Source organism: Podarcis tiliguerta (genome assembly GCF_965153285.1).
Source record: "Podarcis tiliguerta genome assembly, chromosome: 5".
NCBI classification, from domain to species: Eukaryota; Metazoa; Chordata; class Lepidosauria; order Squamata; family Lacertidae; genus Podarcis; species Podarcis tiliguerta.
The window spans coordinates 15,278,220-15,298,990 of record NC_139538.1 but is presented as its reverse complement, the minus strand read 5'-3'; the positions used below and the strand labels follow the sequence as shown (position 1 = coordinate 15,298,990).

Here is a 20,771-nt window from a genome sequence, read left to right as displayed (position 1 = left end):
ACAATATTTCTCATGACACCACAGCATAGATGTGGATTGTGGCTAATTCTGTGTGGACACAGTTTCACAAACCAGTGGTGGGAGCACACTGAATGAAGAGTAAGTGGGAGTGTACACACAGCCTGCATCTGCATCTGATGCCCTCTGGCACAATGGGTCAGTGCATCTGGCTAATAACCAGAAGGCTGGTGGTTCGAGCCCACCCAGGGATGGTTGTGGGCAGGGGTCCCTTCCACGTCTAAGATTCTATGATTACTCCTTCCAGATAGCGATCTATATTTTGTCACTCTCCCACACCTAGCAGGATAATGCTGATGACCAGCTTATCAAGCAATACCATGCACATTGCAGGAACTTGCCACCTGGTATACAGGTCATCCGTAGAGCGGACTCTCCCATAGCTCCTTCCTTGAATAAACAGGACATTGACTCTTCTGCCTTTGAATTGTCCTCCTCTGGGTTCTTGGGTGCAACATCCACATGCCATGTAAACTCTGTGTTGTGGAAGTTTATGGATTGTCCATGCCTGATGTATGCATAGGGGGGTGGCATGGGAGTGAGGATAATAGCATTCTCTACTGCAACAAAAGCTGACCGCACAAGGGTGGTACTGTGTTCGGCAGGCTATAAATAGTGGCTAGCAGTAGGTCACATGGCTACCCCCAAAAGCTATGTAAAGGTTTAGCAGCCTGATGGGATCACTGAGAGGCATTGTCTTTGGGCAAGAAGCTCCCTTGCTCTCCAAGTGGGTGATGGGGGAGGGGCAGAGTCACAAATGCCAATGGTTTCAGCAGCAGCAGCAGCAGCAGCAGCAGACCTCCTCCCCCTCCCCCCTCCCTCCCCTCCAAGCCACTAATGGTGCTAGGCAGGAGTGACTCTTACGCACTGTCTGTAGCTTCAGCTGTGGATACTCTGGAGAAGGAAGACATTCCACGGAGTTTGTTGGCCTTGGAGAAGATGAAATACAAAAGGGGGCATTGTGATCAGCTATGAGGTCAGCTACTGCCGGTGAAAGAGCATGGAGTCAAATTTGCATCGAACGTAATGTGTGACTTTAAATCTTGCAAGCTGCCGCACCAGCAGAAGCAGAACCCATTCGAATGATGGGTTCTTTTCAGCCTAAAAGGCACGCCACGATCTTAATTATGCCGTTGCTTCGTGGTTCTTATTTCTTTGGGACGAGATGTGCCCACCAAAGGGTAGGAAATTACATTTGCAATCTGCAACATGGCCTAGCTTACCATGTAGAGCTCAGAGTTTTGAGAAGGCAGAAAGGCTGAGAAGATTGACTCAGTGCACACTCACAGCATACATTTAAAGTGCTATGATACCACTTTAAACAGTCATGGTTTCCCCCAAAGAATTCTGGGAGCTGTAGTTTGTTAAGGGTGATGAGATTTGTTAGAAAACACCCCTCCCAGAGCTACAGCTGCCAGAATGGTTTAATCCCTCTTTCCAGGGTTTATGGAAATTCCTTCCCACAGGTGTGTCACTGGGCACCTTCACTGTACAGCTTTCATCATATGCTGAAGAATAATAAAATCATAGAATTGTAGAGTTGGAAGGACCATGAGGGTCAACTGGTCCACCTCTCTGCAATGCATTAATTTTTTGCCCAAGATAGGGCTTGAACCCACAACCTTGAGTCTCACCCTGTACCTACTGAACTAAGTTTCTGGGCACACCTCTTTGCCCTGGCGTGTGGCACCTAAGGCCCCTGAGTTTTTGAGACCCACCCTATTCCTTCTTCTCACCTTCCTTGGATGTTTTAAAGCAGTGGTTGGACAGTTATCTGTCATGTATGATGTAGCTGAGATTCCTTCCAACTCTGCAGTTCTATGATTCCTGTGACCAATATAAGCCACCTTCTATTTTCTAAATTGCAAATGCAGAATTTTATGTTGTTGTAACCCACTTTTGGACCTGCTGGTGAAGGGATAATGAAGAATAGCAATCTAAGTTCTCCAGTTGCCAGCCCTTCTGTAGCCGAGACAGCAGCAGGCACAAGAGGGGAGGTATCAACAGGTTTGGGAGAACGCTGCGGGTGTGTGGAAGTAGAAAATATATTTGGGAGGAAAGCTCCCGGAACTGCCTAAGTTAAGGGAAGCTTGAACATGCCCATTGGACACAGAATGTCACCTGACTATTGGAGGGAGAATGAGAATACAGTGGTACCTCAGGTTAAGTACTTAATTCCTTCCGGAGGTCTGTACTTAACCTGAAACTGTTCTTAACCTGAAGCACCACTTTAGTTAAAGGGGCCTCCTGCTGCTGCTGCAACCCCGGAGCCCGATTTCTGTTCTCATCCTGAAGCAAAGTTCTTAACCTGAAGCACTTTTTATGGGTTAGCGGAGTCTCTAACCTGAAGCGTATGTAACCCAAGGTACCACTGTATATGGGAAATGGTTGGAGGGGCAAGGAATGGAATGAAGTGATCCTGTAAAAAGGGCATAGCTAAACAGGAACACTGCAGCATTTTGTTGTAGGTTCTGTTTTTCAAACCATTCCCAAAGATTCTTTGAGCTATGTCAGTTAAACTATTAAAAATTTGATACCAGTTTAATGTAAGCGGAGAGAGAGAAAGAGAGAATAAAAAGTAGACAGAGGATGAGAGGAATGCCCCTAAAACTCAGTCAGCAGTCATTCCCCCCCATGTTTTATTGTGTAAATAAACAACTATCCACCCCCCACAACAATGCAAATAAATTTCAAAATCAGCCCATTTCAACTGTTCCTCTACAAAGGATTCCCCCCCACCCAAGCTCTTAAGGCAAAATTTGTTTACATTTAATTCATTTTAGCATTGAAAAATATCAGACCTTCAGATACTGGCAAGTTAAACATATATTTGTATATATCAGCATAGAGGCTGTGGGATTCCTTTCCGCCTCCCCTCTTTTTTTTGGTTTAATATTTCATTTAAAAGGTATGGACAGTTCAGCTGACATGTTTTTTTCATTCTGGCTTTCTTTATAAACCCCTGTTTTTTATTTTTGTAAATATAAAGGCACACAATGAAGCTTTATGCATCTATTAAAATATACACATTTGGTAAATTTAGATTTCTTTTCCATGTGTCAGTAAGTCAACATATTTATATTTATATATATTATATAATAGTCAACAACACAATCATTCTCAAAATAAAGGTCACTCCATTAAGATATCTGCATAAACTTCCGTCATGACACACCACAAAAGCCCATTGCATAGTGCACCAATGGGGTTCAGGAACCACAAAAAAATAAATAAGTCAGAGAACAAACATGTTGTTTCCCTTTTAAACAAATACATCAATTTCATACCAGAATTGTTACAGCAGGAAATGCTACCTGCAAAAAAATAAATAAAACACAGTTGCAACTTGGACAATCTAGAAACCAAATGAAATGAAAGCAAGAAAGATTTGAATGTTGAACACAAATGCCATTGTTACATCTACACACACACACACACACGCACACACACAGTGACAGTCTTTTGCAGCAACAAAGCTTGAGTGCAGGGCCTTGTAATAACATAATTGTAGTGGCCCCCTCTTCCAGTCCACTTGTACCCTTTGCAGATACAAGGGCTCCACAAGCTCTCAAGGGCCTTCCATTTGCTTTCACAGAGGGAACAGCTTGGAATGTGCAAAAGGTTGCATGCGTCGAGTTACTGTTCATTTGTTGGGATGTGTGGATCCCTGTCCATCCGGGTTGTGGAAGCTGTGGGCCTCCCGATGCTGTTTCAACTACAACTCCCATCATCCCAGACCGGTTGCCCCACAGAGGCAGGGGCTGCTGGGAGCTGTAGGCAAACAACATCTGGGATCGCCAAAGTTTCCCATCCCTAGTTAAAACTCCTGAGGGCCATTCAGCTCTCACGGGCCTGTTTGCACACAGGACGACGCACTGCTTGATTTCTCGTCACTTAGCCGCTGAACATGTGAAATGGCTCCATCGCAAAGCATGATTTGAGACTGAGCTGAGGTGGAATTTCCACCCATGCTGTTTGGCCAGCGATAGCTGATGCTCCGAGTTAACTGAGGTACGTATCAACAGTACACTTTCACGATTTTCTTCCAGAAAGAGCAGGATAGGTGCATCAAGATGTAGCTATGTTAGTTTCACCCAAAACCTTGGCCTTGTTGTTGTGTCTTTAATAGCTGCAAACAGGGCTCCCCGCCCCCCAGGTGGAACGCGAACTCAGTTCTGGCACCTCTCAGGTGGGCGCCCTTGCCATTATAAGAGAACACTCAAATTGGCTTCCATCTGTACAGTGATGTCACAACAAGCTGCATTCTAATATCTCCAAATGTTTTTTTCATTCTCTTGAAAACACTGCATTCCATCCCTCACCTCTGTCCCACCCCACCCCCCGCCCCAAACCAGTCTCCTATTTTATCATGCAGGAAAAATGTCCACTGTGTACATGCTGTGGTTGGTTGGGAGACTTATGGTCCTTCATGTGTACCTGGTCAGCATCTCCCATCCCACTTGAGTGACTTTGGGTCAGTCGCTGCCTCATCCTAACCTGCCACGCAGGGTTGTTGTGAGGATAAAACAAAGAGAGGGGAAAGTGTGTATGCCACACCTGGGATAGAAATGCAATCAATAAACAAATGATTCCCTGACCAGTGGCCATGCTGTTTGGAACTGATGGGAGTTGGGAGTTCAACAATATCTGGAGGGCTGCAGGTTTGCCACCCTGATTTATACCGAAGATGCTGTGGCAGCAAGAAAACACATTTCAGGCTTATCACAGGAACAGGAAATGTGTATCCACTGGATGATTTCCATTTAATAATAATTTTTTTTATTTATACCCTGCCCTCCCTGGCTAGAGCCAGGCCAATAAAATTATAGTAAAAACATAATAGGAAAAAAAACCCCAATTTAAAATACAGGTTAAAATGCAATTTTAAATGCAGCCTCATTTTAAAAGTAGCCCATAGATCAAAACCATAAGGGGAGGGAAACATAAGGGTCAGACTGAGTCCAAACCAGGCGGAACAGTTGTGTCCTGCAGGCCCTGCAGAAAGATGTCAAGTCCCGCAGGGCCCTAGCCTCTTGTGACAGAGCGTTCCACCAAGTCGGGGCCAGTACTGAAAAGGCCCTGGCCCTAGTTGCGACCAATCTAACCTCCTTCCAACCTGGGACCTCCAAAATGTTGTCATTTGTGGACCTTAAGGTTCTCCGCGGGGCATACCAGGAGAGGCGGTCCTGTAGGTAATCACATCTCAAATTTTAAAAGGCAGTGTCTAATAGAGGTTGACCCTTCCAATGTGCTTTTGCTGCTCATTTCATTTGGGCTTCCGTGGGACAAATTCCCAATGAATTTCCTGTCAGGGGTGGATTTATGGGTGTGCAAACAGGGGGCGCTGAGCCAAGAGGGCACCATCTTTGAGAAGGAGCCGGAAGGCTCTGACAGGGTCCTAGAATGCTCCTGCCTCCTTCCCAAGGCCTAGTTAGCACTTTTCCAGCTTTGGAAAAGACGTCAGAGGGCTCCCAAAAACCAAGCTGCCACTAAAAAAATCCCAGTCAAAGCATCTATTAGTTCTGGGATGAAAATTTCCACTGGTGCCAACAGACACTTTTCATCTGGGGTCAAAGCAACTGGGGTGGGGGAAGGGAAGGAGGTTAACCCCCTTTTCCACACACAATGGTTTTGATCCTGGTTGGGATCCATAACTATTTGAATTTTAAGAAGCTTTAGGTATGTTAAATGTCCTTGCACAATTAACATCACATCTGGTGACTCTGCATCCCAACAGAAAAATCGGCACTCAAATATTTTGCTATGGCGTGAATCCAGTCTGAATTTGTGCCCTCCTGGTACAAGAGAGATCAGAGAGCTGAATTTTAGAAATGCTGTGTATCATTGTGATTATACAAAAGAACAAAAAAAAACAGGTTTTGAACTGCGCATGTTTCTCTCTGCTGAAATAAAGAGTATTCACGTTATTAAACAGGGTTTGTGTTGAAGCAGAACTGGAGTGCCCTTGACTGCAATATAGGCTTTCTTAATGGCAATATAAGCCATTAAGGGGGCAGGTCCTTCTCTTCAATATTCCCACTATAGCAGTCTGATCATTATAAGGAGTGTGAAAAACACACCAAATCACACCTGAACCCAGTGAGCTAAATTTCATCTCCATTCTGACGTTTGGTTTGGCTTGTTACGAGGTCCATGATCTCTACAACATAATCCCTCATGTGTATGTTGTGGGTTAACTTTGATTTCCTGGTATATATGAAGGCACTCACCTAGATTATGATATAAACATTAGAAACAACAACAGCCCTGCACTACTTTCCTCCCCGCCCCCTTTTAAAGGAAAAATGTTGCCAGTGAATCATGTTTTCGCAAGAAGTGACATAAAATGGGTAAAGATTTTATTTATTTACTTCTACATTTAGAACATGCTTTCAGGGTGTCTGGGAATTTTGCTTCCTTTCATTCTATGAAAGCAGGTCATACAGGACCTTCTTTCTCCTCTAAGGAAACGGTGGGGAACCTGTGGTCTCGTGGAAGGTGTTTGACTCCAACTCCCATCAGTCCCAGCTGGCATGGCCAATGGCCAGGGATGATGGAAGTTGAAGTCCAACAACATCTTGAGGACTACAGGTTCTTCATCACTCCTCCAAGGTTTCATTCTCTGAGCTGATAGATAGGATCCTTTGGGAATGGACAACAGCTCAGTAGTAGGCTGTTGCAACCAGGGAAAAGCTTGGCAGAAGAATACAGTAAATGGCACAAATCCCAAAGCCCTTCCTTATTCCTTAGGAAATGTTTATTTTGAGAATTCTTTCTCGTGGTTTTTGCTTTATATGAGCCTCAGCCAAGGGCCACCACCTCTCCTCTTCTTGACCCCGTGGCCACCACTGAGCACTCCATGTGGCTCCAGACCATTTTAGAATCCTACCTATGCAGTATTTGTACAGAACTCTGCGCACACTTGGCTGCGAGTGCTGTTATAAATAAATATATTATGGTTGTTTACGGAGAGGGGCAGTGCTGTTTGTACTAGGGATTGAATCCAAGAAGTTCTCTATTTTTGTACCTTGCAATATTATTAAGCTTTCCTTTAGAAAAGGGATTGAAAGACCCTGAGTTTCATCCTAGAGGTATGTAGTCAGCATTTAAAGTTGCCAAAGCATATTTGACTGGCTTGGAGTTTTTATTTCTTCGGGCAGGTGTGGGTAGCCAGTTGTTGCTGGATTTCAGCACAGGCGCTTATTCTGTCAGCTTTAGTTGTTGATGTTTGTTTTGTGGCAATCACCTCGAGACTCATGTTGAAAGCAAGTCCTAAATTAGATAAATAACAGAGTAAGCGGGACCCATTATCCCTGGCAATTGCCCAATGGGAACCAGAGTCCAACAACATCTGGAGGACCACAGGTTCCTCACCCTGTGGTTGAGATGACCATGATGGTCCAAACTACAACAATGAACAAGGCTCCTCACCCCTGTCTTAGGGGATATGGGTAATAACAGTGACAAGCAAGCGAATGGACAAATAGTTCCATACAGGTGCATCCCATGAGCTCAATCTCAAATGGCCAGATGAAAAAGTAAAGAAGGGCCAATGAATATCTGATAAGCTGTGGATGTTTGATGGATCCCAGTTCCAATGACTTCATTGCACATAGGCTGCAGAGCTTGCTATATCAAACAGAGGTCTGCAGGACTGCATAAAAGGAAACATGAAGTTCTTGTTTGCTGTGTAGGATGTGACACCCGAAGCCACATCCTGCGCAAGATTGTTTGGAAATAAGCCCTGTTGTATTAATGCGTCTCACTCACCATATGAATTAAGGAAACTCGCAAATGGAGAAAAACTTATTAACTCATGGGAACTTAGAAGGATCATTGCAATGTTTTTTTATGCCATGTTAAAGGAGGCACAGATTCATGGTTTACCGGGACAGGAACCAGGGAATCTCTATCTCTGAAGAGAAATGGAAATGGAAATATTTGTCACTCAATAAAGTTAGTGAAGAAGATGCAACACCAACGTAAACACCATTGGTACTTAACTCAAGCTCGACATTCTCAACAGCTAGATTTAAATGTTGGAAATACAACGAGTCTCCTTTATATGTGGCAGGAATGTCAACATGTCAAAAGTTACTGGAGACATTTTGGGGGCATAATATAGCAAACTGGCGCTTAAACCCTTCATTGGTCCTTTTCAATGTAACTCGGCTTGGTATTCCTGAGATCTAAAAATCATTGATCCTCCACTTAATGATTGATGCTAAAATAATATAGACTTGATATTGGGGAAAAAAACACCCAGTCTCCCTCCATTTGGGAATTGGTGTTAAAATGTTTGGACCTAGCTATAATGGAAAAAATAATGGAAGGTATCAAAGATTTGGGACAAAACAGATCATCAATATAGCAGACAAGTAGTTAAGTTGTATTGTTTATTGGAATAATAATTGTGGACATAATAAATGGGACAGAAGTCCGTTTTTGTTGTAGTATCAAATAATGTAATGTTTAAATTTTTATTTATCACAATAGATTTATTTATTTGTTTGGGTTTTAAAGGTAAGTGAGAATTGGACTGTTGCCTCACTGGGAACTGATGCAGCCTTGGGAACCTATGGTTGGTACTGCACATAAAGCAGGAATCAGCTTTTAGTGTATCAAATGTGAAAAGTTGGGCACTCCAAGGCAACCATTCTACAATATTCAAAGTTACGGTAGATACTGAGTGGAGTGGAGTGATCTTACATGAGTATTGATTTGTTTGTACCATGGTTATAGATGACCTAAATCCAAGAAGTCCTGATATTGGTCTGAGCTGTGTTTCAGTCCCTCTGAAGTAGCCCATGGATATAACATTAGGATTTTAGTCACATTCTAGGTTTAGCCTCCCATCTATTCCTAATGCAGATGTTTGAAGTTATTGTTGAACTACAAGTTCAGCAGAATCACATGGTACCATTCTTGCTTGTGCCACATGATTCTGCTAGTCATGAATATTAGCTTTTAGGGTCATGGTACTGAAATCAAATTGAACCACACTGTCACTGTACGGGTCCTGCTTGCTAAATTATTCCGGTTCAGATAAACCAAATCACAGAAATCTGACAACCAAAGTCTCCATTCTTACTTACTAGATAAAATGGCTAAATGGATCAAACAAAATATCCAAAAAGAACTCACCAAGATGCAAATTCCAACTGGTCAATATATTAAATTGTGGTTGAGTCATGTTGTGTCATACCATAGTTCACCAGGAAACAACTGAGACAAAACGAATGGAGAAGGTGACATGGGAAGTGAAGCACAAGTGTGCCAAAGTGCAAGAATATTTTGCTAAGTGAAAAGGTGAAGTAGTTTTATATAGGTGAAAATGGGGGTGCTGGTCTGCACAGCCTGATCACTGGAGTTCTTTTTACCTCTGGAATATCCTCAGGGAAGAAATTATGGCTCCTGCCTGAATAAACCTACCCATCTAGTCAATGTTTGCATTCACAAAATGAAAAACTGACTTGCTCTTTGCCAAATAACTTAATGGTCCTTAGTATGACTGCAACTGAGTATTTTCTTTGGCAGGGATGGGGAACCTGTGGCCCTTCAGATATTGGAGGACTCAGCTTCCTTCTCAACCCCAGTCCACGTGGCCAACGGTCATGGATAATGGAATTCCAACAACATCCAGAGGGTAACATGTTTCCCATCCTTCTCCACTGGAAAGCAAAGAGGTCATAGACATGTCCCCTGCCAAGGGAATCTTACTGCATTTCCTTATCAGATACCCACTTCATTGAGTGTGGGTTCCATTGAAACCATACTAGCGCTGCAGCAGGAAGCGTCTTATGCAATGGGTTTCCTAGGCCCAGAAAAAACCTCAACAGGCTCAACTAGCCTATTGGAAGCAACATTCAGTGAAAGAGGCCTGTGAATGGTGGTGGTGAGATCAGAGACATGTTGTTTTCCTTGATGTGATCTTCTGTTGATTCAGGATGAGCACTTGACAGAACCATCCTGAAGAACAGAAAGGTGTCAGTGAGTGAGTGATACGACTTTTGGAAACAGAAACGGGGAAAGATGGGTTTGAAATGAGAGCCGAAAGAAGCCACTGAATTTTAGCCCAAGGTTTAGCTTAGTGACAAAGAGTGGAACTGTCATGTTTCCATTTCATCTACTCGGGCGAGTAGTCTAACTCGTCATTTGAAATCAGTGCATCCGAGTTCTGTTTGTGTTTGCCTTTGCTCTTTGATTTGCTACTGGTCCGACTGTTTTCCTTTGCTTCCGACATATGCTGGTAAGAGAAACCTTTGTCATCGGCAGGATCCCAGTCCTGGTAGTTGTCGTTCTCGGCGTAGGCCAAGCCGTCGTCGACGGAGAAGGGGTCGACATCAACATCGTAGCGCTGGTATGTGCTCTGATGCAGCGCCTCTTCCCGAGCGGTGATCTCCAGCGTGCTGTTCCATATGCCATAGCCAAAATAAATCAGCAACCCTGCAGGAGAGGGGAGAGTTTGGCTGGTAAAAATATTGTACTGTAGTCTGAATTAGGGTTGCCTTGTAGGCAATCCAACATGAAACGGTTCCAAGCCCTAATGAATCTATAAACACTGCTGCAAAAGTTGAGTGGTTTATTATCTATAATTCACCATATGGGTTATATACTCTGTGGGATAGTTCCAAAACTATCTTGATTGTGCCGTTCCTTCTCCTTTTGCTGAGCTCTTTTTCTGAAAATACATTTTATTTACTAGATGTTTCAGTTGCAAAGCAAAACCCCTCAGGGCAGAAAAGGAAACATGTAGAATAATTACACAACCTGCTGTGCTATATTTTTGTTTTTCACCTGTAGGTTTTCATTGGCACACCAGCGAAGCAGGATTTAGTAACAAAACAAACCACATCGCTTATTTTTTAAAAAATGAAGAAAAGGAGGATAAACACAAAGAAAAAGATTTCTTGATTATGTTCTTCTGTGGCCTTTGCTTCCTCTCATTTCAATGGCAGACTAGCAGAGGCTGAGAGGGAGGAAAACAAGTTGAGGATAAGGAGCAGGGCAAGAGATGAGAGTCACATGCTAATATAGGAGTTGTATCCCATGTTGTGCCTCATGTTGATAGAAAGGGAACTTCTTTCCAGGCGTGGAAAGGGAAGAGAGGCATTTCCTCCATTTCCCCTTTCCCTCTGCAGTCTCCCATGCCACCTTCTTCACAGTTCCAAAGGGTCCCCCAGTCCTTTGGAGAAGGTTTTGGGGGGCATGTGGGTAAGGGGGCCACAGAGGAAGTGGAAAATGACAAAACATATCCCTCCATATTCAGCTGGTGGAAGGCTCTGCTGTATCAACCATTCTTCTGTTGAACAACAGAGGTTGCCAACGTGGCATTTGCTGGACTACAACTCCCATCATCCTTGACCATTGGCCATGGCTGACGGGAGTTGCAGTCCAACAACATCCAGATGGCACCTCACTGACTATCGATATGTTAGCATGAGAAACTCCACAAGGGAAGGGTTTAAGAGCTACTGAATTTCTTTTTATGTAGTTATTCTATTCTGCTGTGAAATGGGATTCCCAGCGGTGACCCATCCAAATGAAGATTTAGTTAGGTGTAGTCACAGATGCTTCAAGCCATTCACTGGGTCCATGCTGATATTATACAGTAGTGCCTTGTGCTGTCATGCCATAACTCACCAATCAATACTTCATAGGTAGAACTTTTGTAAAGCCAAATGGGGGATGCTTCTTTTAAGACAGGGGTGGGAAACCTGTGACCCCCTGGAAGTTGGTGGACTCCATCTCTCATCCACTGCAACCACCACAGTCTGTGGTCAGGGGTGATGAGAGCTGATGTCCAGCAACATCTGGAGGGCCACCATTTCCCCACATCTGCTCTAAGAAGAGGTTTCCATTCTCCAAACCAATGAAGGTTGGTTGAAATTGAGCACTCTGACATACTCTGGGTGGTCTCTTCAGTGGAATTATCCCATATTGCCAGGGATTGGCTGGATGACAAGGAGTAGTAGGAGTTGCCAGCCAGGGAACCTCTGAGGGAAATTGCAGAGGAGGAAGGTTCAGAGCCTGGGAATTGGTGGTGGTCAGAGGGAGAAGATTGGCGGGAGGAGTTGCATGCTGAAGGGACAACAGGATTTTATGAGCTGGAGGAACCTGTGACAGGGAGCAGTTCAGACTCCGAGGCTGAAGCAGAGGTCAAGAAACTGCTGAAGAATCCAGGGAGTCTCCATCTCCTGCTCTGGCAAGCTCCCCTTCTCACCCCTGTCTCCAAGAATGAGCAGGATAATGAGAAGAGTGGAACAGAGGTCAAAGGTGGGCAGACACAGTTTGAGACTGCTTGGGAAACATCCAGGAGAGGAGGAGTCTTAGGAGGAGTGGAAAACAGAGACCTTCGGTCCTGGCAACTGCTCTATAGGGGCAAGACCTACTAGGACCTCAATTATTGTTGAGTTGTATGCTATTTCCTTGAATAAAGTGTTAACTTGACTGACAACTGTCTCTGCTTCTTTGTGCTGACCTACATCTGACCCTGACACATGCACTGTCCCCAAACCTTCACACCCCACGTTTAGAACTTACCCACAAAACACCAGACAGCAAACCGGATCCAGGTGATCCTTGAAAGTTTCAGCATGAGATAGATGTTCACAAGCATAGCGAAGGCTGGGACAAAAGGCAGGCAAGGAGCCATATAAGGGAGCTTTTTGGGGTTTTCTGGCTGCTGAAGGATGACGAACACCAACACAATGATCAGCAGGACCATCAGGACCACCAGAAGAATTGCCCACCAACTCTGGTCATAGAGGTAGTCCACCCCAAAAATGATGAAAGAGCAGAAGATGAACATTAGGACAAACAGCAAGAGCACACAAGTGGTGACAGTCTGGCCAGTAGCTGCAGTGGGTCGATCCATTTTCCCGGGAAGTCCCAGGTGGATCCTCATCGTGTAGTATCGTGGTCCTATGAGTTTCTTTAGCTTGATGAGGTAGATGTTCTCAGACTCATCTGCCTCTATTCCAGAAGTCATGTCGACCGTACCATAGTTGGGGTGGTTGACGTTGTAAGCGGATTTGTCCGATTTCCCAATGAGCATCTCATTGTCGCCCAAGGAAGGCAGGTTCTTAGCGCCACAAGTGTTGGTGGGCGGGCCTGCAAACTCCTCCCCTTCACTGACCGGAGAGCAGACTTCCTTCTCGCAGTCTGCTATGATCCCTTCCTTCTTCTTAGTGTGCTCTTCAGAAAGGAACTTGACGAAGCCGTCAATGTCGCTTTCGGGTTGGTACCGAAGAAGCAGGACACACACAGAGACCAAAGTGTAGGCAAGCAACGTGCCGATGGACATCATCTCTATCAGGTCCCTCAGGCTTACCAGCAAGGAGAGCAGGGCTGCGAGAAACCCAGAGACAATGCAGGCGACCACGGGAGTCTCCGTGTAAGAACTTACATGGGACAAGAATCTAGACGTGAAAGAGTTAAAATTAGCACAAACACCATAAACTCCCTATTATTGAATTTTAGGACAGAGGAAGAGAACCTGTGGCCCACCGTATGTTTGTTTCTTTATTTTATTTTATTTATTCCATAAAATTTACACACTGCTTGATGGTAATAAGAAACTTCAAGGAAGGTTTACGGAAAGATAAAACAAGAACATCAAGAAAAATCTACAACCCTACTTCAAAACATGCAAAAGTTAAAATACTAAAGCAGATGAAAATCACCTCAGCTTTCTAAGCTTCTCTAAACATTGCCAAAAAGCAGATGCCAAAAAGAGTACAGGGAAGGCTCAATCTCAATAGGCAGGGAGTATCTCACAAATACGGGGATCTGTAGTAGTAGCGGTTGAGTGGGCACATGTAATGTAAGGTGATCTCATAGGTAAACTGGTCCCAAATTGTTAAGGGCTTTATATGCCATCTTGGCTGTGAATCCTGGAAGACCTGCCCCCTTCCTTGCTGGCCTTTTCTTACCTGCCTTGGGAGTGTGGGGCCCTGACTGACTCCAACTACAAAAGCTGAGGCTGCGGAACAGACTCTTGGGCTGGGGTATTGCTTTGGGGTGGTTGTTGTTGTTTCTTTTTTTTTTGGCTGCAATTATTGATGTTATTGTTATTATTTTCATCTTCATTTTTAGATCTTTTAACAGTTTATGTGGAAATTGGGACACAGGTGGCGTTGTGGGTTAAACCACAGAGCCTAGGACTTGCCGATCAGAAAGTCGGTGGTTCGAATCCCCGCAACGGGGTGAGCTCCCGTTCCTCGGTCCCTGCTCCTGCCAACCTAGCAGTTCGAAAGCATGTCAAAGTGCAAGTAGATAAATAGGTACCACTCCAGTGAGAAGGTAAACGGCGTTTCCGTGCGCTGCTCTGGTTCACCAGAAGCGGCTTAGTCATGCTGGCCACATGACCTGGAAGCTGTACGCCGGCTCCCTTGGCCAATAAAGCAAGATGAGCACTGCAACCCCAGATTCGGTCATGACTGGACCTAATGGTCAGGGGTCCCTTTACCTTTACCGAGCAAGCACGATGCTCCCCAGATGTTTTTGGACTCCAGATCCCATGAGTCTGGACCATTGGCCACTCTAGCTGAGGCTAATGGAAGCTCCCGTTCCTTGGTCCCTGCTCCTGCCAACCTAGCAGTTCGAAAGCATGTCAAAGTGCAAGTAGATAAATAGGTACCGCGCCAGCAGGAAGGTAAATAGCGTTTCCGTGCGCTGCTCTGGTTTGCCAGAAGTGGCTTAGTCATGCTGGCCACATGACCCGGAAGCTGTTGCCGGCTCCCTCGGCCAATAAAGCGAGATGAACACCGCAACCCCAGAGTCAGTCACGACTGGACCTAATGGTCAGGGGTCCCTTTTCCTTTACTATGTGGAAATTGTTACGTTATGGTTGTTTACTTTTTGGTGTGTTGTATTTCTGCTTGTAATTATGTAAATCTTTTCATGTCCTAAGCCACCTTGAGCATGGTTTTAACTATGAAAAGGCAGCATACACATTAAATGATAATGATATGCTGGTAGTAACACCTTGAACTCAGCTGGGTAGCAAACTGGTAACCAGAGCAGATCTCTGAGCCCAGGTGTTGTATGCTGACAAGGCCTCATTCCTGTCAGCAATCGTGTTGTAGCATTCTGCACTAACTGCAGATTCTGGACCGAATGCGAGGGATGTGCTATATAGAGTGCGTGTAGGTAGACTAAAATCCCCATCATTAATTACTGTCCATGCTAACTAGCTGATGGGAGTCTGAATCACCTGGTATAACAGAGGCAGCCACTGTGCTGCCTTCAAGCTGTTGTTGGAGTCTTACCACCCCTGGCTATTGGCCATGCTGGCTGGAGGGTTGATGGCTAATGGAGCCCAACAACTTCTGGCTAGCCCTGGCAAGGTCTTCCAAGGCCCCTTCTGCCTCTGATGACATGGGACTTACCTGAAGAGAAGCCCATCGCCAGCCATAGCATAAATGATCCGAGGCATAGGGAAGAGGGAGCCCAGCAAGCTCACCGTCAACCCAGCCACAGACCCGATGGCAACAATGAACTTGGCAGTGTAGAATCGGTGGGCTGCAAACATCTCCATCAGGGGCGATTCGGTATCAATGTCAGTGTATGGCACCATCAGAGTCAAGATTATGCTCACCTGTTGAGTGGGAAGAGTGAAGGTGATGTACGGTTAGAAGTGGAATGGGGTTTACTTCTTTATTTATTTTGGGTGCCCCATTGTAGTACTCTGGGCAACTCACTCCTTTTGTTTACTACCACCCTTCACCAATTGATCCCAGGGCCAGTTTAAAATCCAATCATAAAAATAGAATAGATAAAACAGCAATCTAATCTCTCTCTCTCTCTCTCTCTCTCTCTCTCTCTCTCTCTCACACACACACACACACACACACACACACACACACACCAGCAGTACAGGAGATAAAGGCAGCATCCTATTTTTCTGGACATTATGAAAAGAAAACCAAAACCCGAAGTAATCGTACATTCCGTTCGCAAATGCAGAGCTCCAGCTTCATTTGATTGAAAGAAGCTGCTAAGATCTCATGGAATGTTTATGAATATTCCATTAGTTCAGAAGTTTGTAAAAGGGATAGAGGGAGCTCTTATGGAAGGTTGCAGAGGAGCCAGGAAGCAGCACTATGACAACAGTAGTTAACTGTTAGGCTGAGTGTGTGGCTGGCATGCGTGGGAGTGCTATGTGATCCGGGGGTGTGAGTAGTATGCACATTGTGCATAAATTGTGTGTGTGTAAGAGCGAGAGAGAATGTGAATGAAGAATGGGCACAGAAAAGATGACCGACTGCAAACCCATCAGCAGGGTTCGCCCAATACATTTTGTTGCTGGAGATGAAGGAAAAGATGCCCCCACTCACTGCATTCCATGTACCAGATCAGCAGGTGAATTTTACCTTGACTCTGGCAATGGGGCAGCATCATCCACTGCACCTGAGGGCCACAGGAGTGTGTGTGTACAGGGCAGACCATGTGGCCCAGATAGCTCTGTCCTCTAGCATCTACTGGTGGAGGCAGCTGCCTCTCTCTCCAACCAATTCTGCAAACCACATGGACAAGCAACCATGAGCCTGGATCAGAAGCTTGTCTTCCTATATACATACAAATGAAAGGTTGTCTTCACACCAAGGTTCGCAAGGCCATCAATAGGCGGCCATGCCAACCCCAGCATGACAACCATGCTCGGCAAACGAGCAAGGAAGCAGAGCAGGTGGCACAGGTGATCTGTTGAATGGAGGAGGGGGAGGCGTGGTGTGCCAAGGTTTCTCCCCCCCTTTTAAGCTCAAACAAACACTTTTGTATTGCCACATAGTTCAGACATTCCTCAGCTTGCACCTTACATTCTCAGCCACCACGTTACACCTTCCCGCAAAACACAGAATTGTACGGAGATCTTACTTACGGACACATAGGCAGTCAGGCACGTGACAAGTGAAGCAGTGATGGCATAAGGGATGGAAGTGTTGGGACTCTTTGCTTCTTCTCCAGTGGTGGCAATGATGTCAAATCCAATGAAGGCGTAGAAGCAGGTGGCTGCACCTTGTAGCACCTGCATGACCAATAGACTCACGTTAGACTGATCGAGGCTTCCAAGTCACATCCATTTATCTGGAACTAACAATGCCTTCTTACATTTCTAATGACAACCTGCACACTTCTTCACAGCTGTTAATGGTGCAGGAGTCCCATATTCTTTTGCATGTGACCACCCTACTTTTATGACACCCCAAATCAGCTGCCTGAGGTGGCTGCCTCATTCTGACTCAAGGCAGGGAGAGCCCTGACTGGCAATTCAAGTAGGTAGCAAAGAAAGAGAAAATAGAAGGGAATAGGTTAGCCCAGGGGCAACCAATGCAGTGCATTCCAGATGCTGTTGGACTCCAAATCCCATTAGCATCAGCTAGAGTGGCCAATGGTCCAGACTCATGGGATCTGGAGTCCAAAAACATCTGGGGAGCATCACGCTTGCTAGGTAAAGGGACCCCTGACCATTAGGTCCAGTCATGACCGAATCTGGGGTTGCAGCGCTCATCTCGCTTTATTGGCCAAGGGAGCCGGCGTACAGCTTTCAGGTCATGTGGCCAGCATGACTAAGCCGCTTCTGGTGAACCAGAGCAGCGCACGGAAACGCAGTTTACCTTCCCGCTGGAGTGGTACCTATTTATCTACTTGCACTTTGACATGCTTTCGAACTGCTAGGTTGGCAGGAGCAGGGACTGAGGGACTGTCGCGGGGATTCGAACCGCCGACCTTCTGATCGGCAAGTCCTAGGCTCTGTGGTTTAACCCACAGTGCCACCTGCATCACTTATCACGCTTGCTACCCTTGCACTAAACAAGGTGAACAATGGGAAGAAGTTGCAGAGATTGGGACAGCACAGGGACAGATGGCCTTGCATGCAATAAATTAAATGATCATTTGAAAGAAACAAAGTCTCTCCAAATGCCAGGGATGGTTAACTGGTGGCACTCCAGACTTCAACTCCCATCAGTCAAAATGGCCAGTAACCAGGAAATCCCACTTTAGGCTCTATGGAAGAGTCCTTCCATCTCTTTAAAAATAATCTAGCAAAGTTAGTTTTAAAACTGAAAGCCACCACATCTCTCCTCTTTGCTGCTGCATTTTCTGGGCCAGACATTCAAGAGGCAAGCAGCATAAATCCAACTCACTAGCTTGGGACCAGGCCAGAATACCTGCAGTCTCTGCTCCTCCTTGGAGAAGAACTTGCCTCTGCAAGGCAGGAAATCCAAATCTGTTTGAATTCCCAGATGAGTTTTAAGCTGACACATGCATAACAAGCACTAATTGGGCAGCACTAGGAAGTGCGTATAAAGCAAATGACTTAGGCCCATTGCTATACAGTACTGAGAAGCAACCAAAGCAAATATCAGTGCATCCTAGTCTACTTCAGACTTCCCCAATCTGCTCCCCTCCAGGTGTTTTGAACTACAGTGCCCATGAGCCCCAGTCAGCTGTGTTGGAAGGTACCAGGTTGGGGGAGACTATTTATTTCAGACCCACTTTAACACACTGGTGCCTGTTTAGATACAGTTGAAAGCAAAGGGGGTTGTCGTCCCATCGCTTATAATGGTGTGCATAGCCTGATCCTAAGCATCAGAAATAAGTCCCACTGAGTTTAGTAGTGTTAATGCTCAAGCAAGCATGCATAAGATTACAGCCATGCAGTACAATCCTGGCCATGTTTAGGGACGTCAGTCCCACCATGTCCGATTAATAGGGCATAATCCCAGAAAAGTGTGCACAAGATTGTAGCCATAGGCATATATACTTCCTTTCAGATTGCACCCACTGACCTCATGCTTTTCACCCATGTCATTTTTTGTTCTCAGCAAACCATTTACCTGCCTGTTGGTGCTGTGCGTTTTATTATACGCTGCTTATGGGATCAATTGTAATTAGCCTTTAAGTCATCAGCTCTCCAGAGAGCGCGATAATTGTGTTTATGCGTTGTTAATTTCACTCGGTTGAGCAATTCTGTTTTAGCCACCTTTAATTTTGCCAGCTGGAGAGTGAAGTGGTGTTTTGTTTTGTTTTGAACTTGAATGAAAATCTGGAACATACTTTGGGGGTGGTATTGATTTCAAATGGACTAGTAAAAGAAAGGAACGTTGATTAAGCAATGGGCTACAAGCCACAATGGCTAAGTTCTACCTCTACCTCTGAAACCTCAGGTGGGCAGAAGGCTGTTGCACTCATGCCCTGCTTGTGAACTTCTCACAGGCATCTGGTTGGCTACGGTGACAACAGGATGCTGGACTAGAAGGGCCACTCCATCAGTCTCATGTTCTTAAGTATCTAGGTTCAAGGTACCAATGGAGGTTCAAGGAAATCTTAAGGGAGACATCCAGAAATCTGTCTTGGAAGTGGAGATTGGAGATTTACATCATGGTTTGGTACATCAGAGGGGGGGAACTGTGGGCATCTTATGATATATATCATTTTTATTAAATCTCCAAAAATATTCCAAAACATTTATTGTCACACACACACAAAATTCAACATAAATTTCTTCTTGACTTCCCACCCCTCCTTTTTCGATGCTTGTATTTTTACTTCTTTTTAGGGAAGCTGTGAGCTTCCACACGTGCTTGGACTTCGATTCCCATCGGTCCCAGTCATGGGGCCAAGGATGATGGAATTTGCAGTCAAGCAAGATAAGGATAGCTATTAGTTATGTTATTGTTGAGTATCGTAGTCATCATTGAGATAACATAAGGAGTCAGGCCAAGGAGATGAGAGGAGGTTGTATCCGGTGCTGCAGATTCACCACTGAAGGAGATTTCCTGAGCAGTACTCACACCACTTCTCTTCTGCAGTCCCCTCCAGACCTGAATATCTGCTCTAGAAGGGGTGCATGGGGAGAGGGGAGGGAAGAGAAATCCCATTGCTTGAGCCACTTGTACAGCATTGGATACAACCCAGGATCCTTATATGAAAGGGTGCCTGCTGTGGATTTCTCCTTGCCAATAATAAAAATGGAGATCCATGTAATATGATGCCTTTAAACACTTATCCTGTGTTTGCCAGGCTTTTAGGCTGATAATGGCCGAATTCTTTATCGAAATCACTCACCCCCGACCATCCAAATGGCAGGAACTGCCCTTCGGCCCAATATTCTCCATTGACATAGAAGAGTCCAGCAATCATGATGAAGACCCACACCACCAAGTTAATCACGTTGAGGACGTTGTTAAATCCCACAGAGTTCTTCACTCCCAAAGCGACAATGATCGTTACAATGACAGCAATGAGCAAAGCCAGCAAATCTGGGTAAGATTCTTCTCCTTTACCTATAAGAAGAAAACATAGGTATATATGGAACTTTGGAAATATAGCAGAAACAAAGGAAAGGCAAATAAACGATCTTCTGGGGGAATGTGTTGGTTTCAGAAATACTTCTGCACTTAGTATTCACAGCACAGCAGACATGCTATGTCAACTCTTTCTTATAGGAGCATTGGCATGGCATTGCCATTAGATGGTTTTGTTCCTGTGTCTTCTCTGCAGTTCTTTTCTGTTTTCTTTTCAGAGCACAGAAAGTCTGACTTGTTCCCTAAACAATGGAAGAGCAGAACCGTCTTGAGCACCCCCTGTTCTATTTCTTACGGCATTTGCAGTGACATATTGGGCAGCTGAGCACATTGTCACACATGGACACCTCTGTGCATCTTCACTATTACCTTTTGGTGTTAATCTGCAATTTTTTTTGCATACAGTATATATTTAATGAAAACGAAACAAAAACATTTGTT

At 44.9% G+C, this 20,771-nt stretch overlaps 1 protein-coding gene across 1 annotated transcript in view; it reads right to left on the bottom strand.

Moving 5' to 3' along the window:
• Positions 1 to 2,640: 2,640 nt before the first annotated feature.
• The window catches only part of SLC7A14 (solute carrier family 7 member 14), a 55,931-nt gene continuing 37,800 nt past the window's right edge, over positions 2,641 to 20,771 (bottom strand). Inside the window, exons 4-8 of the mRNA XM_083442093.1 lie at positions 20,092 to 20,309; positions 16,901 to 17,047; positions 15,411 to 15,619; positions 12,562 to 13,439; positions 2,641 to 10,464 (exon numbers count right to left, since the gene is read on the bottom strand). Of these exons, the coding sequence (XP_083298219.1) occupies positions 10,145 to 10,464; positions 12,562 to 13,439; positions 15,411 to 15,619; positions 16,901 to 17,047; positions 20,092 to 20,309 (1,772 nt within the window). The 3' untranslated portion in view covers positions 2,641 to 10,144. The remainder of the gene's footprint in view (positions 10,465 to 12,561; positions 13,440 to 15,410; positions 15,620 to 16,900; positions 17,048 to 20,091; positions 20,310 to 20,771) is intronic.